The 24,207-nt window shown below is 36.6% G+C and overlaps 3 protein-coding genes across 9 annotated transcripts in view; 2 read left to right on the top strand and 1 right to left on the bottom strand.

Annotated features, from left to right (window-relative positions):
- Positions 1 to 571: 571 nt before the first annotated feature.
- Positions 572 to 2,950, top strand: LOC120781810 (the record flags this gene model as incomplete). The annotated part of the gene is made up of 3 exons (XM_040114030.1): positions 572 to 926; positions 1,078 to 1,159; positions 2,818 to 2,950. Coding segments are annotated over 3 exons (570 nt in total), but the record flags the coding sequence as incomplete, so codon positions are not given.
- Positions 2,951 to 9,867: 6,917 nt separating this feature from the next.
- Positions 9,868 to 11,445, top strand: LOC120781569. Its single transcript, XM_040113807.1, has 3 exons — positions 9,868 to 10,479; positions 10,543 to 10,732; positions 10,786 to 11,445. Exons 1-3 carry the CDS (start codon positions 10,469 to 10,471, stop codon positions 11,215 to 11,217), a joined length of 633 nt encoding a protein of 210 aa, XP_039969741.1. The 5' UTR covers positions 9,868 to 10,468; the 3' UTR covers positions 11,218 to 11,445.
- A 1,891-nt stretch (positions 11,446 to 13,336) lies between these two features.
- Positions 13,337 to 24,207, bottom strand: part of LOC120781558 (protein abrupt-like) — a 259,465-nt gene continuing 248,594 nt past the window's right edge. For 4 of the 7 annotated variants that reach the window (XM_040113793.1, XM_040113794.1, XM_040113792.1 and 1 more), the window contains one exon: positions 13,337 to 14,372. In XM_040113793.1, coding sequence (XP_039969727.1) covers positions 13,951 to 14,372 — 422 coding nt within the window. In that variant the 3' untranslated portion in view covers positions 13,337 to 13,950. The remainder of the gene's footprint in view (positions 14,373 to 24,207) is intronic. The other 3 variants (XR_005706092.1, XM_040113796.1, XM_040113795.1) reach the window with 2 other exon arrangements.

Raw genomic sequence — 24,207 nt, 5'->3', positions numbered from 1 at the left:
CACTCCACGAACTGGCAGAAGACACAAAGTCAGAATTTCCTCTGGCAACACAAGTGTTGAAAACACAAACGTATGTAGACGACATTCTGTCTGGAAGCCACAGTCTTCCACAGGCATACAAGTGACACAAGCTCTCAATACAGCAGGGTTTCTGTTAAAAATGATAACGTCGAACCACCCTAATATTTTAAAGGACATACCTAAAGAAAATCTATTAGACACTAATTTCCTTAAATTCGAAAAAAGCACAACAAAAACCTTGGGGATACAATGGAATGCGATATCTGACCAGTTTTCATACTATAATGAGTCAATATCCGCACTGTCACCTATAACAAAGAGGCAAATTTTATCCTCGGTGGCAAAATTTTCGACCCCGCAGAATGGCTTTCGCCAATTATGATACAAGCAAAAATTTTAATACAAGAATTATAGCTAGACGGAACTGACTTGAACAAACAAGTGCATCCACTTCGTTTAGAAGTGGTCCCAGTTTGCCAGCAATCTGAATGGTATTTCACAAATACAAATCCCATGATGGATAAATTATGCCCCAGAGCACAAAGTCGAACTACATGGCTTCTGTGATGCCTCTGAAAAGGCATATTGTGCCACCATCTATGTGCGCACACAATCTGACACAGCGACCACCAATCACCTACTGGTAGCCAAAGCAAAGGTGGCTCCGCTAAAAACAATAAGTCTGCCACGACTGGAACTATGTGGTGCGCTACTACTAGCCAAACTAGTATCCATGGTGCAAACGCATCTAAATATGACCAAATATAAATTGTATCTCTGGTCTGATTCCGAAATTGTATTAGCCTGGTTAGAAAAACCTCCACATGTATGGAAGACGTATATTTCCAATCGAACGTCTCAAACCCTTGACCTAGTGGGATCAGCCACTTGGCGACACGTGGCCAGTGCTGACAATCCTGCTGACCTAGGTACAAGGGGGTGCAAGCCTCTGCACCTTGCAATCACCACTCTTTGGTGGAATGGCCGTCGATGGTTAATAGAATCCCCCGATTCTTGGCCATGATCGCCCATACGCAATATAATTGCCCCCGAAAGTCGAAAAATCGACTCCTTCCACACGACATTGGATGATACTGACATCCTTGAGCGATTTTCATCATACCCTCGAGCCCTCAGGGTAATCGCTTACGTGCTCAACTTGATAGAGCGACTCAAACTTAGAATTAAGGGAATACGCACAGTATATCCCCAAGGCGATACATTGACGCACCTAGACCTAGAAAAGGCAAAGGCACTTATACTCAGTCACGCCACTTCAGCTGCGAGATGTCACTACTAAGAGAATCGAAGCCGATTGACAAAAAGAGCTCACTCTTAGTACTAAATCCATTTCTGGATACGAAAGGTCCGCTTCGTGCTAATGGTCGGCTTGCTAACTCAAGCCTGACATATAACGAACGACATCCTCTAATAATACCAGAGAAGTCTCGACTTGCAACATTGCTACTCAAGTATATACATATACTAATGTTGCACACGGAACATCGCCTAATGCAATATATAATCCGCCAAGAGTTCTATATTCCACGGCTTAAGCCTCAAATAAAAAAGTGCATTTTCACGTGCAAGATCTGCACTATGCATAAACAGAAGATGAGGACGCAGATTATGGCCGCACTTCCACCGGAACGCTGCAACTTCGCTCTGCCTTTCACTATCACAGGTGTTGATTTTGCTGGGCCTTTTCAGATAAAGGCGTCCATGCTAAGGTCTCCTACCCTAATGAAAGGCTACGTGGTTGTCTTTGTCTGTTTTACGACAAAAGCAGTGCACCTCGAGCTATGTACTAATCTGACAAAAGAGGCTTTTCTCGCGGCATTTGCTCGCTTCGTCGGACGACGCGGTTTTCCGTCCAAACTTATGAGCGACAATGGAAAACCTTTATCGGAGCTCAAAGAGCCACAGAAAAACAGTTTATGGACTTTATTAAACAAGTCTCCCCTGATATTGTACAAAAGTACGCCCCCCAAGGCATTAATTGACAATTCATCCCCCCAAGAGCTCCTCATATGGGTGGTTTATGGGAATCAGCTGTAAAAAGCTTCAAATTCCACTTAAAAAAGGTAGCTGGAAACTACAACTTTAATTACGAAGAATTTACAACTCTATTAATTCGCATTGAAGCCGTTCTCAATTCACGGCCACTAACAACACTCTCGCAAGATCCCTCAGATCTCACAGCCCTAACACCAGGGCACTTTCTAAAAGGAGCACCCATTCTGGCCACACCTGAGCCAGGCGTGGAGTCGCTATCCTTATTAAATCGATGGGAAAGAGTTAAAATTCTCCATCATAATTTCAGTCGCAGATGGAAAGAAGACTATTTAAAGGACCTCCACAAGAGGTATCGATGGAAAACATCAGAAAATGCGCCAAAGCTTGGAGATTGTGTACTTATTAACGACGATTGTCTCCCACCTACCGAGTGGCGACTTGGCCGTATAGAAAAGCTCCATTATGGCTCAGACGGCCACATCCGGGTCGTTGACCTCCGTACTCAAAACGGAATACTCACCAGACCGCTGGTTAAATTATGCTTTCTACCAACCGCGGATAATAACGAAAATCCGACACTAAACAATCCGAACATAATGCCGTAACACAAATGAAAATAAATCAATAAAATCGCAATCCGCAAACAACCGTTAACAATAACAATAAAATTTACAAAAAAATAGTCGGTCAATACGACGACCCAGTCATGCCACATAACGTGGCACAATCGCATATTCCTTTTATATACTACCATGTATATTCAAATATAATTTTTTACAGAGATCAAGATGGACGTGGACAAGCCTACGATCCCGACACCAACTGTTCGGTCGGCTACCAACGTGGCAGGTACTGGGCCTACTCCTCCGCCCCGCCCAACCAATGCTACGGTATCGACTGCCGCTTCTGGTAGTGGCTCACGAGCAGCCCCATCCACGCCATCCGCTCAAGTCGAGCCGCGTCGCATCCGGTGCCCGCTATGTCGCCGGAAACATCGATTACATCACTGTGGGCTCTTTAAGGAGCTAACACCAACACAACGCCAGCGTGTTGCCCAGGCACATGAGCACTGCCTCAACTGCCTGTCGCACACGCATGTGACGCAGGTGTGTGTTTCCTCCGATTTATGCCACACTTGTGGCAGACCACACCACACGCTGCTGCACAAGATCCACGACGCGATGTAGGTCGGCCAGCTGCCTCAAGCACGGGTAGGGCAACGCAAGGCAATCAGACGGTACGACGCCGAACTACTGCAGCCCGGCCTGCGCCCCAACCAGGCGTCGTCCAAAAGCGCCACAGCATCGCCCCGCTACTGGACTCAGCAACGTAATGGCAACTCTCCAGCAACTACAAAGATTACTAGGCTGAATATTCGCCTAGGGGGGCCGGGATGGCTAAATGAGATAAGCCGCCCCCCCCAATGCCACTACATGAATACACCACCACCACCAATACACCACACACCCAGAACCTACATTTCACAGAACCCACACATCAACACTACCCACACGCAAGAGGACATCCACACACGCAAACACATACCACACGGGTGAAAAGGGTCAACTAAAAACTTTTTCTCCAGTCTCGTTTTGATCTACGAACGAAGCATACGTATCGCCGCTTGACCTCGCGCCTCGATCAGTATAGTTCCGCACACTCTTTTTAATTTGAAAATCGATCCATATTATTTGTAATAAATAACCTTACTCCAATTTGTTGAGATTTTGTACAACGATTAAAAGGATAAATTAAATCCATACAAAATTACCCTTATAGCCTAACCGAGTGTTTTTACTTAAGGAAGTGAAAGTGGTAAGTGTGCTCAAAGATAAAGGTGAAGTGCGCAGGTAATTAAACATTGGTCCTTCGAGCCGGAACAAGTACTAATTGATAAATTCACATATCAAACCATGGAGTTTGTCATTCGGGTCGAATAACATATTAAGACGGCCGAATGTGGGAATATAGTAGATCGGTGGCAACTCCGCCGACGAAGACAGGTATGTTGGAAAGACAACGAGAACAAAAGCATGAACACATAGAGCGCGACAACTGCAAACGACATCTGTCAAATTTTAAAACTCTTATGGACACAGGTTTTTTGACAGCTGCACGACTACACGACTGCGGCCGACAGTTGTGGCTCTCGCTAACTTCAATATCCTCTTATATTTGCCAACGACAATAGGACGACAGTAGAGTTGACAGTAGAATGAAAAATAGAAAGAGGAGGTAGAGTGGTGATACTACTAATATGTAAAATGTAAAATTATTCACAGCTCTAACAAACTTGACGTTATTTTACAAATAAAAGCATAAAATAGCTCTATTATAGCTCTATTAAATCATTTGTAATAACAATTGATAATTTAAAGCAAAAATATTTACCTATTTACTTATTTTTTGCATAAAAAATTTCCCTTTTAACAAAATATTAAAATTTCATTGAAGTGAAAGGAATTAGTATGGCCACAACGAAATTGTGTACATGCAAAATGGACAACTGCGTTGTTTTGTGTACATGCCGGCCATTATTATGTTGTTGCTTCATACAAATGTACATGTAGTAAGATGCACAACGACGTTTTAAGTTCACTGTCGTGCTGCTGCAGTCTTACGCGCTCTATGTGTTCAGCACTTCAGTCATTAAACTGACGTCGTCGGCGGAAAGTGTTTCTTCGGTAATTTAATTTATATTTTCGGTATTTTTGTGAAATTAAATTTAATAAGCACTGTACTTTGATTTAATATTTTTCAATATCATTGCGAGCCGCAATTTTGTACAAACTATAATTAAAAAACTATAATTTGATTAAAGATTCCAAAATAAAGTTTAATTTTGATAATGTGTAAAGTGTGGTTAATTTGGAATCGTGTTGTAGTAGCAAATCTCACATATATGTACATATATATCCAATAAATAAACTTGACAACTACTGAGCTATGAAAAAAGTTAGTGAAATCAGCCCAGATATTGACTGCCCCATATATACTCTGTATAATGATTTCCGACCTCCCTCCTGTCTTTAAACCGTTTAAGTTGGCCAAAATTTGTGATATTTTAATAAATTTAAGTAAACAAGTTTTATTGATAATTACGTGGCTTACCGCTTTATTTGAATAGAGTTGGACCACGTCAAACCAACATTTTAAGTTTAGCCTCTTTAATTAAATTTATATCAAATATTTCTCATTCAAAAATAATATAGATATATTTTTTATCGACACGAAGTGTAATAATAAAACAAAGTGAGACTTTGACCTTCAATATAAGTTGATAAAATACCAAATTGGATTGTATTGTATTTATAATTTTGTCGAATAATGAATATTGAATGCTTTCGCTACATTTTTATACACTTGCAACAAGTTGCTATGCAGTATTACAGTTTTGTTCACCTAACGGTTGAACGCATCACCTAATCGAAGTAGATATAGGGTTATATATAATATAAATGAACTCGAGATATATATATATGTCACAGACAGTTTTAACAAGTGAAAGGCATTCGTTCGTTAACAAGCAAACGGAGCAGTCGCAAGCAGGCGGTGGAAAAATAAAATTAATTTTCTTTTCAATATTTTTGTACTCGTACAATAATAAATTTAAAATACTTTTTGTATTCGTTTGATAACGTTTTAAAATAAACAATTTTGGACGTCTTTGATATCAAATAAACAACTTGGACATTCTTGACATCTCAGAAGTGGGATACCAAAATCCGAATTATACGAATTTGTGAAAAAAATACGTTTTGGGAAATGATTTTGCAAACGATGAGTGCGCCGGCGTAACTATCGAACAAACGATGAAGAGAGGAAGGAATTATTTGGCAGTGAGAATTTATCAAATGTAACAAGTATTGTAAGCACTTCAATGCCAACGAGAAACGTAAATCCTCAACGGGCAAAGGGGGAACGTAAGTCAGTGCAAACGCAAAGAGAGGCAGTAGAGAGTTTTCCATGGCAACGGAAAAAGTTTCAACGAATAAAAGGGAACAACACGAATAGAACGAGTAATCGAAGAACAACATTTGAGAATTTTGAAAAAAAAAACTGTAGACAGAATTGTCAGCAGCATATTTTTCAATTTTTGGAAGTCGACGAATAAAATTCAAACCTTTGAGAATTTTGAAAAAAAACTGTAGACAGAATTGTCAGTAGCATATTTTTCAATTTTTTGGAAGTCGACGAATAAAGTTCGAAATGTTTGAGAATTTTGGAAAAAAAAACTGTAGACAGAATTGTCAGCAGCATATTTTTCAACTTTTGGAAGTCGACGAATAAAATTCAAACAGCACGGAAACGACGGCAAGTGAAATGTATGCTATGCAGATGCAAATGGACGAGATGCTTGAATTAGATGGCGACGTTTTGTATTCGTTTGATAACGTTTTAAAATAAACAATTTTGGACATTCTTGATATCAAATAAACTTGGATATTCTTGAAATATATAAATATATATATGTATGAGGGCGGGTCGATTTAAAAATCGCCCATTGCTCTATGAAAATCATATTCTAGGGATCAAAATAAGATACTTTGCCGAAGGAACCATACCTCTGAAACGAATTTTGATGTCCCCCAATTTGGGTCGAACCTTTGGGTAGGGGCAAATTTTGAAAAATCCCACTTTGACCCATTTAGAGTGCTCCAATCGAGTCCAAATGTACGACCGACCCCCACTAACTTTGGACGGCCGATCCACCCATGCCAGTGGCACACCCCCTGGAACTCCCCTGGGGGGTTCCCCATACAATCATTTCAAAAAATCACCATTTTTGGCCTGTTCATTAAAAATCAGCTAAATGGCTATGTTTTTTCTTTATTTTTATTTATTTATTTATAATAATATCTATTTTTTCTCTTAAGAAATTTATTTAGTCAGAACATACATATGTAAATGAAAAAAATTAATTTAAGTGAGTTATAGAAAAGAAATTAAGAACAATTATTGTTTGAAGTCTTTTTTACTTTCAAGTCTGGGCAATTTCGCACGGCTCTCTAATGTCGTCGCCATAACAGCCTCTACATTTTCCGGTATAACCCATTTGGAAACGCTAGCAAGCAATTGAACATGTCGTTCCGTTCCTTGTATGTGTGATGGAATTTTTGTATCATTAAACGGTGGATCATCTTGATTTAAATATTCTTTCAATGTATCGTACGGAATGCTTCGCGTGAATGGTGGTTCAAATACGATATTTATATCATTCAAATTGATCATTTCCGTATAACTTGTGCAATTAAAGTTTATATCTGGTTTTTTATAAACTCTAAGTTCCATTGGCTCGTCAACATTGGTTCGATAGCGTAGAATTTTCTTGATGGCACAGTCGCGCTTTTCTTTCCTATCATCAAACAACACTGATAACAAGATATTTTCCGAATGCGCGTAATATGAATTATCATTAATTACTTGATTGACAATTTTGCGTAAGCGAGGTTCTAGAAATCGTTTCCGTTTTCCATTGTCACATATAATCGCAATAATCTAGCGGCCTTGGTGAGCCACCGAGAATGCACAATTTTCCCTGGTTTGATGTTAGCCAGATTCACCGGAACCGCGCCGCTAGAAATTGCATGGGCCATGTCGTATAAGTACTTCGAATCGGTGGAAAATTCTTTTTTTTTCTGGAGCAGGGGGCATATTTTGCAACTCAATTTTCTGGAAGCCGTCCACCACCTAAAAATATATAATAATAAAATAATTAAAAATGTTTGACAATTATAATAAATGAGTGATAGCAATAACTTACCGTAAGAGTTTCACAAGTTTCGATTTGACGGCTCAGTTTTCCGGTTGCCGCTCTTGATCCAGTGCTGGTTGATTTATCCAAAGCTTCAAACAAATGCCGAAACGGAAGTTCGTTGAAGTGTAGAAGGCAAACAAACCAATGCAATGGTCTTTTTAACAGCAACTCGAATCGTCGTATAATTCCACCGTGTGGGCCAGTGTTGGTTGGCTCACCGTCAGTGCATATTCCAATTAATGTATCCAGTGATATATTTTTATCGTTGAAAAAACTTTCGATTTATCCATGATGAGAGGTTTCCCATGCTTATCTTTAATTTTAAAATCTTGCAAAAGAGCGGTTCTCAATGCTGATGCTACTCTGTCAGGCACACCAAATCTGTTACATACCAAGGCAAAGTTAAAACAATCGTATCTCTCTGTGTATTGTGAACTTGTGCTTCTATCCATATCTTCTTGAACCGGTGGCGGTGCGTATGTTGAATCATCGGGATCTTGGTATGTTGGCATTGATGACATAGACGTTGCTCCCTGCTCTTCAGCTTCCATCATAAATGCATTCATTGTTAGTCTTCTCTGATTATGTTGATCGTGCATGAACTCTTTGAGGCGCTCGGGAACCCAGCCGCATGCACATGGAGCTGCCTTCAAATCGCATTAACGTGTTCCAATTTAAAAAATTGTTTCCAGAGATTTTACATACTCTGTAAATTGTTGGGTGTTGTTTCTTCTCTTGATTTTCTCTTGATACTTGTCAAGCAATTTATTCAATTTATTACATACACTTATTTTCAACATTATTTCCATACCAAGTTTTTCCCAAATCCCAATCAACTTATCTTGTACTTAAATAGTGAATGATTTATGGGAGAACTTTTTTTGTTCTGTTTCAGCACGTTCGCTTAAGTAAAAATAATATCTCAAGATATCCAGATGGGTTGGGAAATTAAGATCAGTCAAATCAGTAGACACACCAAAAACAGTAACATCATGCTTGGGTATATGACTCATTGGGTTTTCGATAGTTGTTGATGTAGTTGCTTCATCTTGCGGTGTAGAGGATGGTGGATTCATTGTAAACTTTTTGAGGTAATAAGAATGAAATGGTAATTGTAAAGTAAGACGCGTAGGGTTTCGGTTGTTAAATAGAACTCAGCTCTGGTTGCCCAGAGCTCCTTTATTTATAGCATTCCTTATCCTAATTTATGTATGCACCATATGCTGAGTGCATACACACATCTTAACACTAATCTACTGTACATACCGACAGTATGTACACATATCTTAAGCATAAGTGTTTTCAAGGGCAAACACAATTGTCTATTGTTAGTTTAAGATCATCACTTAAATTAATTTTTTTCATTTACATATGTTCTGACTAAATAAATTTCTTAAGAGAAAAAATAGATATTATTATAAATAAATAAATAAAAATAAAGAAAAAACATAGCCATTTAGCTGATTTTTTCATGTATAGGCCAAAAATGGTGATTTTTTGAAATGATTGTATGGGGAACCCCCCAGGGGAGTTCCAGGGGGTGTGCCACTGGCATGGGTGGATCGGCCGTCCAAAGTTAGTGGGGGTTGGTCATACATTTGGACTCGATTGGAGCACTCTAAATGGGTCAAAGTGGGATTTTTCAAAATTTGCCCCTACCCAAAGGTTCGACCCAAATTGGGGGACATCAAAATTCGTTTCAGAGGTATGGTTCCTTCGGCAAAGTATCTTATTTTGATCCCTAGAATATGATTTTCATAGAGCAATGGGCGATTTTTTTGCCTCCGCACAAATCGACCCGGCCTAATATGTATATATAAAAATGATCAGGATTCCTTAGTACCAAAATATTTTCGAGTTCATCGTAATTAACCTTAAACATATAAAGTACAATAACTAAGCACTATATTAAGATTTAAAGCTGTAATTTGGTACAAAGTGGGAAAGATATTTTGAAGCAGTGGGCATGGCCCCGCACTTTAACAAGTTTAATGTACATATCTTCTAAACCACTTAAAAACCAAATTTTCTGAGTACAAAAATTATAAGAACTTCACTAGATCCTGTGAAAATTGATGAAATCGGAATATAACCCCGCTCACTCCCCATACAACGGTACCGTTCAAAACTACTAAAAGCGGGATAAATCAATAAGTAAATGCGCTAGAGACATACAAATTTACCGAGGAGATTATATAACAAGGCTTTATAGGGCCTGGGTAAAAATTGGACTATGGGAATGTCACCGCCCTCTTTTTGGCGAAACCTCATATCTCGGGATCCGACCAACCGAAATCAACAACATTTAATATGTGTCAATCTTCTTATATTCCTATGTCACAGTGTGAAAACGGATAAAATATAGCACAATTTTAAATTCCATTTCACTCTTTCACTTTCCAGTACAAAATTCAAGAAATAATTAATGGGCCTAATCATTGAATCTGTTTCGATCGAAATATGGTTCGATATGATCGAAAAAATTTGCGTTGAAATCATTGAAACCGTATCGAAAATAAAATTTTCGATCGAAGTGAACTCACTTACCGACTTGATAAAAATGCTTTCCGCGGCACATAGATGTCGCTAATTTCGAAACCATTGATACCGCAATGTCAAAAATTTGTGTCGAAATCAATCCGTTGGTGAGTGCGTTGCGGAATTCTTACAAAAATGGATAATTTGTAAGTATTTTTAAAAACAATTGCTAATGACGCAATCATTTATATTTTAAATTGATATTTTAGAGATAAGAGACAAAAACACACCAACAAAAAACAATTTGAAGTGTTAGTAAGTGAAATGAAGCTGCACCCCGACATAGCGAAAGGATTTTCGCAAAGAGCACCAGGCGAATTGAATCATTTTTGGGAAGAAATTTCAAACAAATTAAGCGCAGTAGGTCCCCCAATCAAGGACAGAACTGGATGGAAGAAGGTATGAAAAATTACCATTTGTATATTATCGGAATAAGGCTACCTAAGTTATAGGTTTGGACAGATTTCAAGTTTGCGACGAAGAAAAAAATGGTCAAAAATGCAAAGCAAATTTCAGGAACAGGAGGTGGGCCCTTCAGCCAAATTTCTTTAAGTGCACTGGAAGAGGAAGTGAGTGTTATTCTATCACTCAATGCATCCGTGGAGGGATTAAAGGGCATTACAAGTTTTGGATGCTCAAAAGAAAATATTCCGGAAGAAATACCAACAACAAGTACTCCCCGCAAAAGACCGGTTGAGTCAATTTATTCCCAGCCTGACATTGACTTAATTGAAACGTCATATATGACTCCTGGCCAGACCATAGAATCTAATGCAGATGCTGATGTGTTCTGTACCCCACATAAAAAGAGTAAAATAAACAAAATGGGTCTTCTTACAGAACAAATAAATATTCAAAAAAAAGATGGAGGAAAATGTATCTAAATTGTTAGCCACGCTCATTAAACATCAAAAAGACTATATCCAAGAACAGTCCGACACAAACAGGTGGCTTAGGAAACTAAGTGAAAATGAGAAGGATAAATTGAAAGAAATGAAGCGACATAATGCTGTCATGGAAAAAATAGCCTTTGATAAATTGGAAACCAAAAAAAAAATTCTAGAACTGGAACTTGAACATTTAAATAATCCATAAGTTTTTATTATTAATTCAAAATATTTACATTTTAATGAATTTTTACGTTTTTTAACTTAAATGTAACATGATTGTATCCATTTCAAATATTTATATAAACGAAGCAAAAGCCCAGCCAATTTAATTTTTCAAACTTGTCAAATTTACCATCGATAATGTAGTTTGACATTTGTGTTTTTTGATAATGCAGTTTATCGACGGAATGAATGATTGCATGAAAATTTTCGATCGAAAATCTGTATCGTATCGAAATCGAATTCGTTGCGGATTCAATGATTAGGCTCAATATAAATGATGAAATTTTACACAAATAATGTCTTTAGTGCGTGCCACCTTATGACCAAACGTTTTTTAAGTCCAATAAAAACTGTTCAAGTCCCTATATACCGAATATTTAGACCTCGGTACCTATAATTGACTTTGTACCGCACATATCGGCGAATATGTGAGTTATCCCAATGAAAATAAGAGAGCGTATTTGATTCGCAACAGTATATCTGTGTGCCTAAAATAGATAAATTTGAGCGAAAACTTGGCTTAGCCCCTATGTAACTAATATCAGGATTTTCGAACATCTGGTTGACTTTACTTTGTATGTTTGGTTTTAACCTTACCCTCACCTTAAAGTATTTCCCTGGCTTTGATTCTTGCAAATTGCGAGAGTATAAAATGTTCGGTTGCACCTGAACTTAGCCCTTCTTTACTTGTTTCAAATAAAATTTTGCTAGCACCTGAAGGTATTTCTCAGAATTTGGTCGGTCCAAATTCCAAAAGTATAAAATATTCAGTTATATCCCAACATAATCCTTCCTTACAGTGTTTAGTACAAAGTTTTGTCAACACATGAAGGTATATAGCCGGCTTCAATCTTTGCAAGTTGCAAGAATATAAAATAGTCGGATACACCTGGGGCCCTATTCTGTATCTCGATTCGTGAATGTATTATATTCATTCGAAATTCGGATCTACTTTATAATTATGCGAAAGTTGTACCACCCTGTGCCAGAATAAATACGTGTGGAAATATTACGACACCACATTTAATATTAAAACGATTATTTATTAAAGAGATCTTAAACACTTGTATTCTTGACGGCGTCGGTACAAAAAGTGGCGCTTCTTAAAACTGTAAACTAAGAATTACGAATTCAGTTGGAAACTCTAAATTTCCAAGAATATACAGAGAATGAAGCAATAGAAAAATAATAGAATAACTGACAAACAGTGCTGCCAGATGTGATGCATCTTGCTAGTGTGCAAACATACGAACAATTTTCGTTTTTACTTTCTACAACTCAAAAGCTAACGAATATTTTATTCGAAAATTGGCTTGAAAATCCGAAAATCGAGTTACAGAATATAAAAAATCCGAATTCGAGTACATTTTTTTCGAATCGACTTCCTTTTTATTTATAAATTGTTTTGTTTTTTAACATAATTGAAACATGTATCTTAAGTTGAATCAATCTATACATAGCGTACTAAATTTTAATAAACTTGGTAGAGAAATTTACCTCGGTCAAAACAAGATTCGTAATTTTGTACAGATTAATCTATATCTAGCTCGACCCAAACTATAATGCTCTATCGTAACATATTACGAGAGTAAAAATATGGAAAACATTCTGTTTTCCTTGCCGAAATGTTCAGTTTTTGTAAAAATGTTTAAAAATATTCAATTATCGCTTTTTTGCTTTCCTATGTTGTAATTTGTTGTCTATATTAAAACAATTCACCTTGAATGATCCTGTAACAAGTTCTTCTGTCCACGCGGAAAAAGCTTTTTCTGAGAGGTCGAGATAATTACAATCAAAAAAAATTTTGTCAAATATATTTAAAACGATTCGAAGTTTGATTGAAATATTTTATTTTTTTTTTATTACATAAGAAAAATTCTTGAAAATATGCTGCGTTTTTTCTCGATGAAACCCTAATGATTAAATTGACATAATCTGGTACCGAAGTTATATATTGCATATAAACCATTCAAATAATTTAATCAGATTAAACGAAGAAATCATCTTTTCATACAGTCTTATTTAAAATTACATTTAATTTGACTTCAAAAGTACAACTCCAGACTAGAAGAGGATATCGAAACAAAAATTATAACACAAAGTAGATTTCATATAATATGTTATCAGAATCACTGACCAATTGTCAAGCTCTAACAGAATTTATCTCTTCGCTCTGCCCAAAAACATAAAATTTATAATTTGTGCGCTACTTAGTGATAGTAGAAAAAAATTGTGCAAAATTACCAACTTACCTAGAGGGCAAAGAAGCATTTATGCAAAAACATACTCGGAAGGAAAGAATTCTATTTCACCCTTAATTTATTTGTAGTGTTTGATATTAAAAGGTAGCTAAACATAATGTAGATATACTTGTATATAATAATTTAGCTCAATAATGAAAGAATACGTTGAAATATGCATTTTATTTAAAGATATACATCTTTAAGGCTATAATGCACTTTTTGTACGTCTTTATATTAGTTGTTTTTTTTTCGTTTTGTTTTGTTATAGTAATTCCTTTTCATTAAAATTGTTTCTTGCTTCGTGTTCATTATTATCCGCATCATAATATTTCTTTTCTTTTAAGTTATGAGCATCTTCCGTTGGTTGGTTTTCATTTAGATTTTTAGCGAAATCGGAAGAATGAGATTCCTTTGTCACTAAGCTTGAAAACGTTGTGACGTTATCGTTAAGAGAAGTATCACTTGCAAGATGTTGCCTTAAAATAGGTTCGGTAGAAAAAATTGCTGTTTCACTTCTTTTGCTGTCAAATGAGTCATTTGCAATGGACTCTTTCGGTAGATCACAATGGGATTGCGTCAATGCGGGTGATAAACTGTCGAATTTATGTCCGAGGGCATTTAACTGCACAATTTTTGCTGCATGTAAAGTAGCTGCTGTTGTATGTTCCTGTGATATTCCCATGCCTGAAACAACATATACATAATATTAATTAAAACATAAATATTTTTTAGTTTTATTTTAATATTAGTTGCTCATTATTTCACGTTTTTATGCTACTGACTTCATTTTTTAAATATTCAAGAATTTTTGTTACATTCCTGGTTTAAAAGTACGTGGGAAAACTAATACATATTGGTGGTGAGAAAAGGTTTATTTTTTTAATATTTCAGATTATTATGAATTAACTAGATGTAATTTTCGAGGCGCTAACTCCAACTCAAAACTGGCATTTGAACGTTTCCTTTGGTCTCGTTAGTACTCAAAATGAGGGAGTAAAGTTTTTGCGTATATTAGGAAAGACGAATTAACAAATGTTTTTATACTTGTAAATGCTTAACATTATTTTTATGATCATTAAAACTGAAAACAGTAACACGAAATCGAAATATTGTATATATTCAAGATATTTATTTGTTAATTCAAACATTTAAGAGTGTTTTGATATTTTTCCTAGCTACAAATTATAATATATATCGGGTGATTTTTTAAGAGCTTGATAACTTTTTTCTAAAAAAAAACGCATAAAATTTGCAAAATCTCATCGGTTCTTTATTTGAAACGTTAGATTGGTTCATGACATTTACTTTTTGAAGATAATTTCATTTAAATGTTGACCGCGGCTGCGTCTTAGGTGGTCCATTCGGAATTTCGGATATATGGTTATAGCCGCAGGAAGCTTATAGTTTTCGAGATATTCGCGTTTAAAGTTGAAAATTTGCGATATTTTAATTACATATTTTCGATATATAAAATTAATTTTGCACTTATATTATTCACTTTTATATCCACTAACACTTCACTAATTCATTTGTACACATTTATTTTATACAATATAGTGCAAAAATAGCTTTTAATATACATTTAAATTATTGTTGAATTATGATTATTTAAGAATAAGAAAATAAATTACAAACTGACAAATAATCAGTGTTACCTTATCGACATCATTTTTAAAATAACTAAATGAAATAAAGTGAATAGATTATACCCCAAATACGAGAATCAACAACCTATAAAAAAATAACCCTGATCGGTCAAACACCGGCGTGTATCAGATTTTTTTCGCAAAAAGGACTTCAACGCGAAAAAAATTTTATACACCCCGGTGTTTGACCTTCCAGGGTTTTTTTTTTTGAAGCGCGGCCGAAGGCCTCCCACGCAAAAAAGAGTTCACTTTATTTCAATTAGTTATTTTAAAAATGATGTCGGTAAGGTAACACTGATTATCTGTCAGTTTGTAATTCATTTGTTATTCTTAAATAATCATAATTCAGCAATAATTTAAATGTATATTAAAAGCTATTTTTGCACTATATTATATAAAACAAAAGTATACAAACGAATAAGTGAAGTGTTAGTGGATATAAAAAATTGAAAAATATAAGTGCAAAATTAATTTTATATATCGAAAATATGTAATTAAGATATTGCAAATTTTCAACTTTAAACGCGAATATCTCGAAAACTATAAGCTTCCTGCGGCTGTAACTATATATATCCTTGATCAGGATAATCTCCTCTATCCGACCATATCCTTTTTATCCTTGAAATCCAGGGACGGTATACTAAATTCTTCCCAAATCTAATTACAGCAAGTTTTATAACGCTTTATTAGCTTCAATAAGATGGAGTCATGTCTAAAAGTTCACGCAAGTGAGGAAAATTCTCTGATCGCCATTCACTTGGGAGTGGCCAGAAACGATTCTTTTACACATGTCTCAAGCAGCTCACAACTTTCGGTCTTCGACCAAGAATCCTCTGGGTAGCCTAAGAACATCCGTTCGAAGGCGAGCTAAAGTGAGAAAGCGAAACATCCCCTACATAGGGTTGCGCTGGGTTTGGCACCCGCCACGTAAAAGGCCCCCCCAATGAAAGATTACCAACTGCCTCGGATGAGAGACCGCCCTTTTCATGACGACTATGGTAAACGAAATAAGGACTACGATATTAGGGCATGCATCTGGAATGTCCGGACCCTTAATTGGGAAGGTGCCGCTGCCCAGCTGGTTGAGGTTCTTCAACATATCGCTGATTTGCGCCCACGCCCTGACGAAAGAGAAGGACGATGTGACCAAAGATGCCTTTTATGAGTGCTTGGAGCGCACTTATGAGGGCTGCCCCCGCCACGATGTCAAAATCGTGCTTGGCGACTTTAACGCCAGGGTGGGCAAGAAGGTATATTTGACCCTTCGGTCGGTAAATTCAGCCTCCACGACGAAACATCCCCAAATGGGTTGAGGCTGATCGACTTTAACGAGGTCCGAAATATGGTTATCTGTGGTACTAGACTCCAGCACAAGAAGATACATCAAGCTAACTGACTGTCTCCTGATCGAAAAGCCACCAACCAGATCTATCATGTTGTGATAGACGGAAGACACATCTCAAATGTTCTAGACGTGCGTACGCTCCGAGGTCCAAACATCGACTCGGACCACTATCTTGTTGCAGCCAATAGTCGCACCCACCTCTGTGCAGCAAAACACGCACGTCAACAAACACAAGGAAGGTTCGACGTCAAGAAGCTGCAATCACAACAGACGGCCGAACGATTTTCTACTCAGCTTGCACTCCTGCTCTCTGAGAGCACTCTTCAACAACTCAGTATAAGGGAACTGTGGGACGGCATTTCGAACTCCTTACGTACAGCTATAACCGAAATCATTTGTTTTCGGAAAGTGCAAAAGAACTCCTGGTACGACGAGGAGTGCCGTGTCGCAGCAGAGAGAAAACAGACTGCCTACCTCGCAACGTTACGATCGACCACAACACGTGCGGGATGGGATAGATACAGAAAGTTGAAGACGGAAGCGAGACGCATTTGCAGACAGAAAAAGAAAGAGGCCGAAATGCGTGAGTACGAAGAGCTTGACTAGCTGGCCGACAGGGATAATGCTCGAAAATTCTACCAAAAAATACGCGATTAAAGCCCACCGTCAACAAACTGATTGGACCTTATCAGTGTGTCTTTAGACCTGGCAAATCAACAACCGACCAGATATTCACCATGCGCCAAATCTTGGAAAAGACCCGTGAAAGGAGAATGGACACACACCACCTCTTCGTCGATTTCAAAGCTGCTTTCGACAGCACGAAAAGGAGTTGCCTTTATGTCGCGATGTCTGAATTTGATATCCCCTCAGAACTAATACGGCTCTGTAAACTGACGTTGAGCAACACGAAAAGTTCCGTCAAGATCGAGAAGGACCTCCCCGATGCCAAGCAAGGTTTCAGACAAGGCGACTCCTTATCGTGCGACCTGTTCAATCTGCTGCTGGAGAAAATTATTCGAGCTGCAGAACTTAATCGAGCAGGTACAATCTTTTACAAGAGTGTACAGCTGCTGGCGTATGCCGATGATATTGATATTATCGGCCTCAACACACGCGCCGCTAGTTCTGCTTTCTCCAGACTGGACAAGGAAGCAAAGCAAATGGGTCTGGCAGTGAACGAGGTCAAGACGAAATATCTCCTGTCATTAAACAAACAGTCGTCGCCCTCGCGACTTGGCTCTCACGTCACTGTTGACGGTCATAACTTTCAAGTTGTAGATAATTTCGTTTATTTAGGAACCAGTATTAACACCACCAACAATGTCAGCCTAGAAATCCAACGCAGGATAACTCTTGCCAACAGGTGTTACTTCGGACTGAGTAGGCAATTGAAAAGTAAAGTCCTCTCTCGACGAACAAAAGCCAAACTCTATAAGTCGCTCATAATTTCCGTCCTGCTATATGGTGCAGAGGCTTGGACGATGACAGCAACCGATGAGTCGACGTTACGAGTTTTCGAGAGAAGGGTTCTGCGAAAGATTTATGGTCCTTTGCGCATTGGCCACGGCGAATATCGCATTCGATGGAACGATTAGCTGTACGAGATATACGATGACATTGACATATTTCAGCGAATTAAAAGACAGCGGCTACGCTGGCTAGGTCATGTTGTCCGGATGGACGAAAACACTCCAGCTCTGAAAGTATTCGACGCTGTACCCGCTGGGGGAAGCAGAGGAAGAGGAAGACCTCCACTCCGTTGGAAGGACCAAGTGGAGAGGACCTGACTTCGCTTGGAATATCCAATTGGCGCCACGTAGCGAAAAGTAGAAACGACTGGCGCGCTGTTGTTAACTCGGCTATAATCGCGTAAGCAGTGTCTACGCCAATTAAGAAGAAGAAGAAGAGGTATGAATGTAGGTTTGTAATTTTTGCCAGTCCGTCTGTTACTTGAGTAAACATTGTGGTATCTTGATGAAACTTGTCACGTATGTTCCGTAGTACTCGAAAGAGATCGGTATTGGAAATGGATTGCTCAAAAAACGAAAACTTATATAGTGGCATTATTGAGCACTAAATTAAGATTGCGTTGACGAAAGACATTTGTTGACTGATTTTTTTTTTTAAGAGGGCGTAGCCCCGGCCTCACACTGTCTTATAGTACAAACTGACCAACTTGGAAAGAAGTAAAAATGGGTAAAGTCAGATAATAACCACGCCCACTTCCCATATAAAGGGTATGTTGAAAACTGCTGAAAGTGTTATAACTTACTAAATAAGTTCGCCACATGCTTTACACTTTCCAACCTAAAAGGTGGAAGAGCGTTACAGGAGAAGGAAAAATTTAACAATGGGTGTGGTATCGCACACCTTTAGATAAAAAATTATATCTACACGTCCAATTTCAACCAAATTTGGTATGGAAGGTTACTCAACCATTCAATTTATAGACTATAAAATTGGGTGAAACAAAAACAACGACCTCTACTACCCATATAAATTTAAATTTCATCTGATCCTTTTACTGCAAGTATATGTTCAAGTCAGACACCACATCTATAAAAGGTTATGTTATACTGAATATACTAGGAAACTAAAATAAACGTTTACGTTGCATATCAAACTAAAAGCTATAGTTTAAAAAATTAAAAGCACACTTTTAAATGCTTTTTAGTTATTTTTTTTAATATATCTTAACCCGTTGTAAGGGATATACTTTTATATTTTTGGAAAGCAAAATGTAGTTGTCAATATAATTGAGCCTATGAGCATTAATAAGTTATGTACATAAAAGTACTTAAATAAGACACCGAGTTTGATTGTAATTCAGTCGGTTTGTATTATCTAAGATATTTTAACAAAATTTTCTGAGCGTATGATATTAGAACCCCAATATACCCTACATAGTGATTTCCAACTTTTAATCTGACTTTAAAGGTTAGTCCAAATGTGTGGCATTTTAACAATATTAAGTAAACAATTAATGGCTTAGCGCTGAATATAAATGGAATTGGGTTCGGCGTTTGTCCAAAACTTATGTACACCTAATTCTGTTTTTACACGATAGAATGGTTCCCGAGAAATTCGTGTAAAAAAAAATCGTGTAAAAAAAGATACTGGCCAAGTACAAAAATAATAGATTGGTTCTAGACCTCAAAAAATAAGTTAAAATTAGACTAAATAATATAAAAAAATATTGTTGTAGTTATTTTAAGAATTTATTTTCGTTTTAATTTATTAAATAAACTAAATTATAATAAAATAAATTAAAATTTAGATTTCATAAAAAAATAATATCAGAAATTCATTGCCAAAAACTTAAATAACATAAAGTACAACCATAAGAAAAATTTAAACATTAAACAATTTTATTTATTGTCACTGTCTGATAATAAACGTAAACGTTTGCGAAAGACTACAATATCACTGCCATCACTGGAATGATTTTGCTGATCATTATCATTTCTAGCCGACTGTGTTGGGACATCAGTAGATTTTTGAACGAAATCAGTTATCTTAGATTGAGTTTTATTTCGCGTTAACCCATTATAAACTTCCCTGTAAGATGCCATTAATGATTTCAGTTCACGTTGAAATTTGGCAGCTCGTTCCTCGTCATGATCATGTTGTTCAAAATGACTACCTAATTTTGTAGCGAGATCAAGACCTTCTTTAATTAGAGATGGTTTCAAAATTGGACGATCTCTTTCGTCACTGTCATTATGTTTTTTATCATAACGAGTCTCAAGGGTGAATTCGATAATTTCATTTTCGCTCAAGCTTTCATCTACCAACAATTCTTCTACATCTGCTAACGATAGGTCATCGAATCCATCCCCACCGATTGCATTGGCCATTGTTATTATATCAGCAAGTTCAGCGTTATTATCGATAACAGATCTTTGCATTTTACGCATTCTGGCCAAATATTTTTCCAACACGAGTTCAAAGTTGATGGCTTTAATAAATCTAACGCGATCTTGACTTGATTAATGCAGTCCATTATAGAAAATTTTTTCCATTCATCTATGACTGATGATTCCTCATAATTATCAAGTTTTTCTACAACATAATGAAATGAACTTCTTATGTAATACGTTTTAAACGTAGCAATTATCCCCTGGTCTAGTGGCTGTATAAGGGAAGTGGTATTAGGCGGCAAAAAACAAAATTGTACGTTTGGGTGCTCCAAAACTGGATGGCCTGGTGCATTGTCTAGAATCAAAAGAACTTTAAATTCGAGACATTTTTCTTTCATGTAGCGCCTAACTTCTGGGATGAAGTGCTTCTGAAACCACTCTGTGAAAATTGCACTGGTTACCCAAGCCTTTTTGTTCGCCATCCAGTGTACAGGCAATTTATTGAAATCTACACTTTTCATGGAACGTGGTCTTAAGGCACGATGTACTAGGAGGGCTTAAGAATACGTTCTCCTGAAGCATTGGAACAAAACAACAACGTAATACGGTCCTTTGCTACTTTAAAACCACCGGCTGTTTTCTGCGATTTTGCTACATAAGTTCTTCTAGGCATTCTCTTCCAAAAAGGCCGCTTTCATCTAAATTCCAAACTTGGTCTGGAGTATATTCTCCATCTTCAATAATTTTTTTAGTTTTTCGGGAAATTCTTTAGCAGCCAATTCATCAGCGGATGCAGTTTCTCCTTTAATTTTTATATTGTGGAGAGCGTGTCTTTTTAAAAACCAGTCATCCAACCAGTACTTGCGGAAAATGCATGTTGTTTTGACTGAGATGATGTATCTGGATCAATTTCCTGGATACGTTTATAGATTCTTAATGCTATCTGCTTGATAGCAAGTCCGTCTACTGGTATTCTCTTTTGGGATTTGTCTTCTATCCAGATTACCAAAGCTTTTTTCCATTTTCTCTTTAACAACATCCCTTACATACGATGATGACTTTGCACTTAATTTTGTTCCAGAACATACTGATGCTCTAATTGCCGTTTCATTTTTTTAATTGTTCTTACAGTAGCTTCATGGATTCCGAAATTATTTCCCACAACCGTTGCGCCTTGTCCCGTTGCAAGTTGATCTAAAATTTTGATTTTGTTATCTAAGCTGATCGCTTTCCTCATTTTTAATGCAGGAGAATTATGTAACATGGGTATGGCTACCAAAATATATTTTATTAATCAAAAATGCAAAAATCTAAAATTAAATATTTGAAACTAACCTGTTATTGGTCTACCAAAATTATATGAGCTTCTACTTTATTTTACTTAGCACTTGTTAAAAATCAGCAAAAACTAACGATCTTTCAATTATAATTGTCAAATAGGAACTAAATTGTGTGTACAATACATTATGTACGTTTTACTTTTTCAATAATTCGGGGAATCCTGCATTTCCAGAAATTACACAGAAATTAAACAGAAATTACGCATACATAGACATAACTCAGAATACACACCAGAATTATTTTAAGTAGAAAAAAATTCATAGAAAAAAACGTGTTAAATCCAATAATTCATGTAAAAAAAGTAATTTTGTTTTTTTTGTATTCGTGTTATTTCAAATTATGTCGTGTAAAAATAGAAATATTTTTTCGTATTTACTCGTGTTATTTCAAATTCGTGTAAAAATAATTCGTGTAAAACAGAATTAGGTGTATATTCCAAATGAATTTATATCCAATCTTCGATTAAAACACTAAAGAGGGACATAAAACTGTTATTTGGTCAAGGGATGCAGTAGCAAGAGGCACCCATGTACTAAAAATATACATATCTCTTAAGCTGTGCAAGCTATCATAACCAAATTCGGACAGGAAAAATCCTTTAAGCGCTCTTACTTACACTGTAAAAGATTCTGACATCGGGTAACAACACGTTGTCTGTTAAAAACTACTTAAAATGTGATTAATCAATGTACAAATTTAAATCCGACAGCCGCCCACATTTATGTGAAAACCCTTACCTCGACGCGCCCAGGTACCGAATATAGCTCAATCTGTAAGACATACAGGGAAGCACACGATTCCTGCTAGAAAAACAAACATAAATAACTTTTTTTGTGTACGTAATCGACATGTTTTTTTTTTGTATTTGGCAGTTTATTATTTTTTTTTTAATAAATTCTTAAAATACCGTAAAGAGGGTTTATATACTACTTTGCAGCCCGTGCTTCCATCCGAAAGGAATTCGGCAACAAGCAAAATTGATGCATATGGAGTGAATAAAATTCAGAAATAATCCACGAGACGGAGCTTCACCAGAACGCGTGTGGTGCGCAATGTCATCCAGGTGTATTGCTTAGCCATATTTCTTTGAAGAAAGGAGATATCTCCCTTTCAATAGCTTTTGGTTAAAGTTAGTGGTTACTGTGGAGCTCCAACGAAAATTTTAAAACAAATTAATATCAAGAAACTCCACTTTCCACTGGCCCCCAAGTTCACCTGACCTGACTGCGCCAGATTTTTTATGGGGTTATGTCAAGCAAGTGTACAAAACAAAACCCAGAAATCTGACTGAACTGAAGCAGTCCATTAAATCGATAATTGATGCAATCGCTGCTTCAATCCTTCAGGCCGCAATGCATTGAGGAAATAACTTTCTACTTCCGTCGTCATTTTCAAACTAGTATTTACGTATGGAATTTTGATTTTATTGCAAAAGAGTATATAATTAACTAGTACGGAATGGCTAAGTTCGGGTGTAACCGAATATTTAATACTATTGCTACTTACAAAGATCAACCACCCGGTAATAATTTCAGAAACATAACGCTTGTTAGTTATATAAGGTTTTGGAATTTTCACCCAATTCTATTCATGCTAAATACAAATGTGCACCGTTATAGGAAAAACACGCTCTCTCAATTTTATTAAGATAACTCACATACTGGACGATATTGGTGTTATAATATCACCCGGAAGTTCGAAAATCTTTATATTAGGTATATAGGAGGTACGGGAGTAATGAACATAAGTAATGGCCTTATTCAACTGATTTGTAGCACACAGACATACTTTTAGAAAGGAAGAATAATTTCTGAATTTCAAATATATGTACATATATCTCACACATTGACCGATATTTTCGGTGAAACGTCAATTATAAGCACTGGGTTCACTTATTCAGTACCTAGGGGAATGACCAGTTTTCTTTCGATTTACTCAGTTTTTAGTCATATAGGCCCTCACATATTCGGGCAAATTTTTATTTTATATAATATATTCAATCATTATTGATTTGTATACTGGAATACTGGATTGACCGATATTTTCGGTGAAACGTCAATTATAAGCACTGGGTTCACTTATTCAGTACCTAGGGGAATGACCAGTTTTCTTTCGATTTACTCAATTTTTAGTCATATAGGCCCTCACATATTTGGGCAAATTTTTATTTTATATAATATATTTAATCATTATTGATTTGTATACTGGAAAGTGAAAATTTTTAAACGATTCTCATGTCATATTGGGTATAAAATTAAATTTCTTTGGCATATTTAGTTACTGATTTATCGCACTTTTGTAGTTTTTAAGTACCGTTATATTGG

Source organism: Bactrocera tryoni, unplaced genomic scaffold (assembly GCF_016617805.1).
Source record: "Bactrocera tryoni isolate S06 unplaced genomic scaffold, CSIRO_BtryS06_freeze2 scaffold_7, whole genome shotgun sequence".
NCBI classification, from domain to species: Eukaryota; Metazoa; Arthropoda; class Insecta; order Diptera; family Tephritidae; genus Bactrocera; species Bactrocera tryoni.
This window is presented reverse-complemented; position numbering and strand designations above follow the sequence as displayed.

Excerpts from the sequence above, each read along its gene's own strand:
- LOC120781569 (XM_040113807.1), top strand. Across the intron at positions 10,733-10,785 it reads ACAGAACTGGATGGAAGAAG|GTTTGGACAGATTTCAAGTT; the intron begins GTATGAAAAATT and ends CCTAAGTTATAG.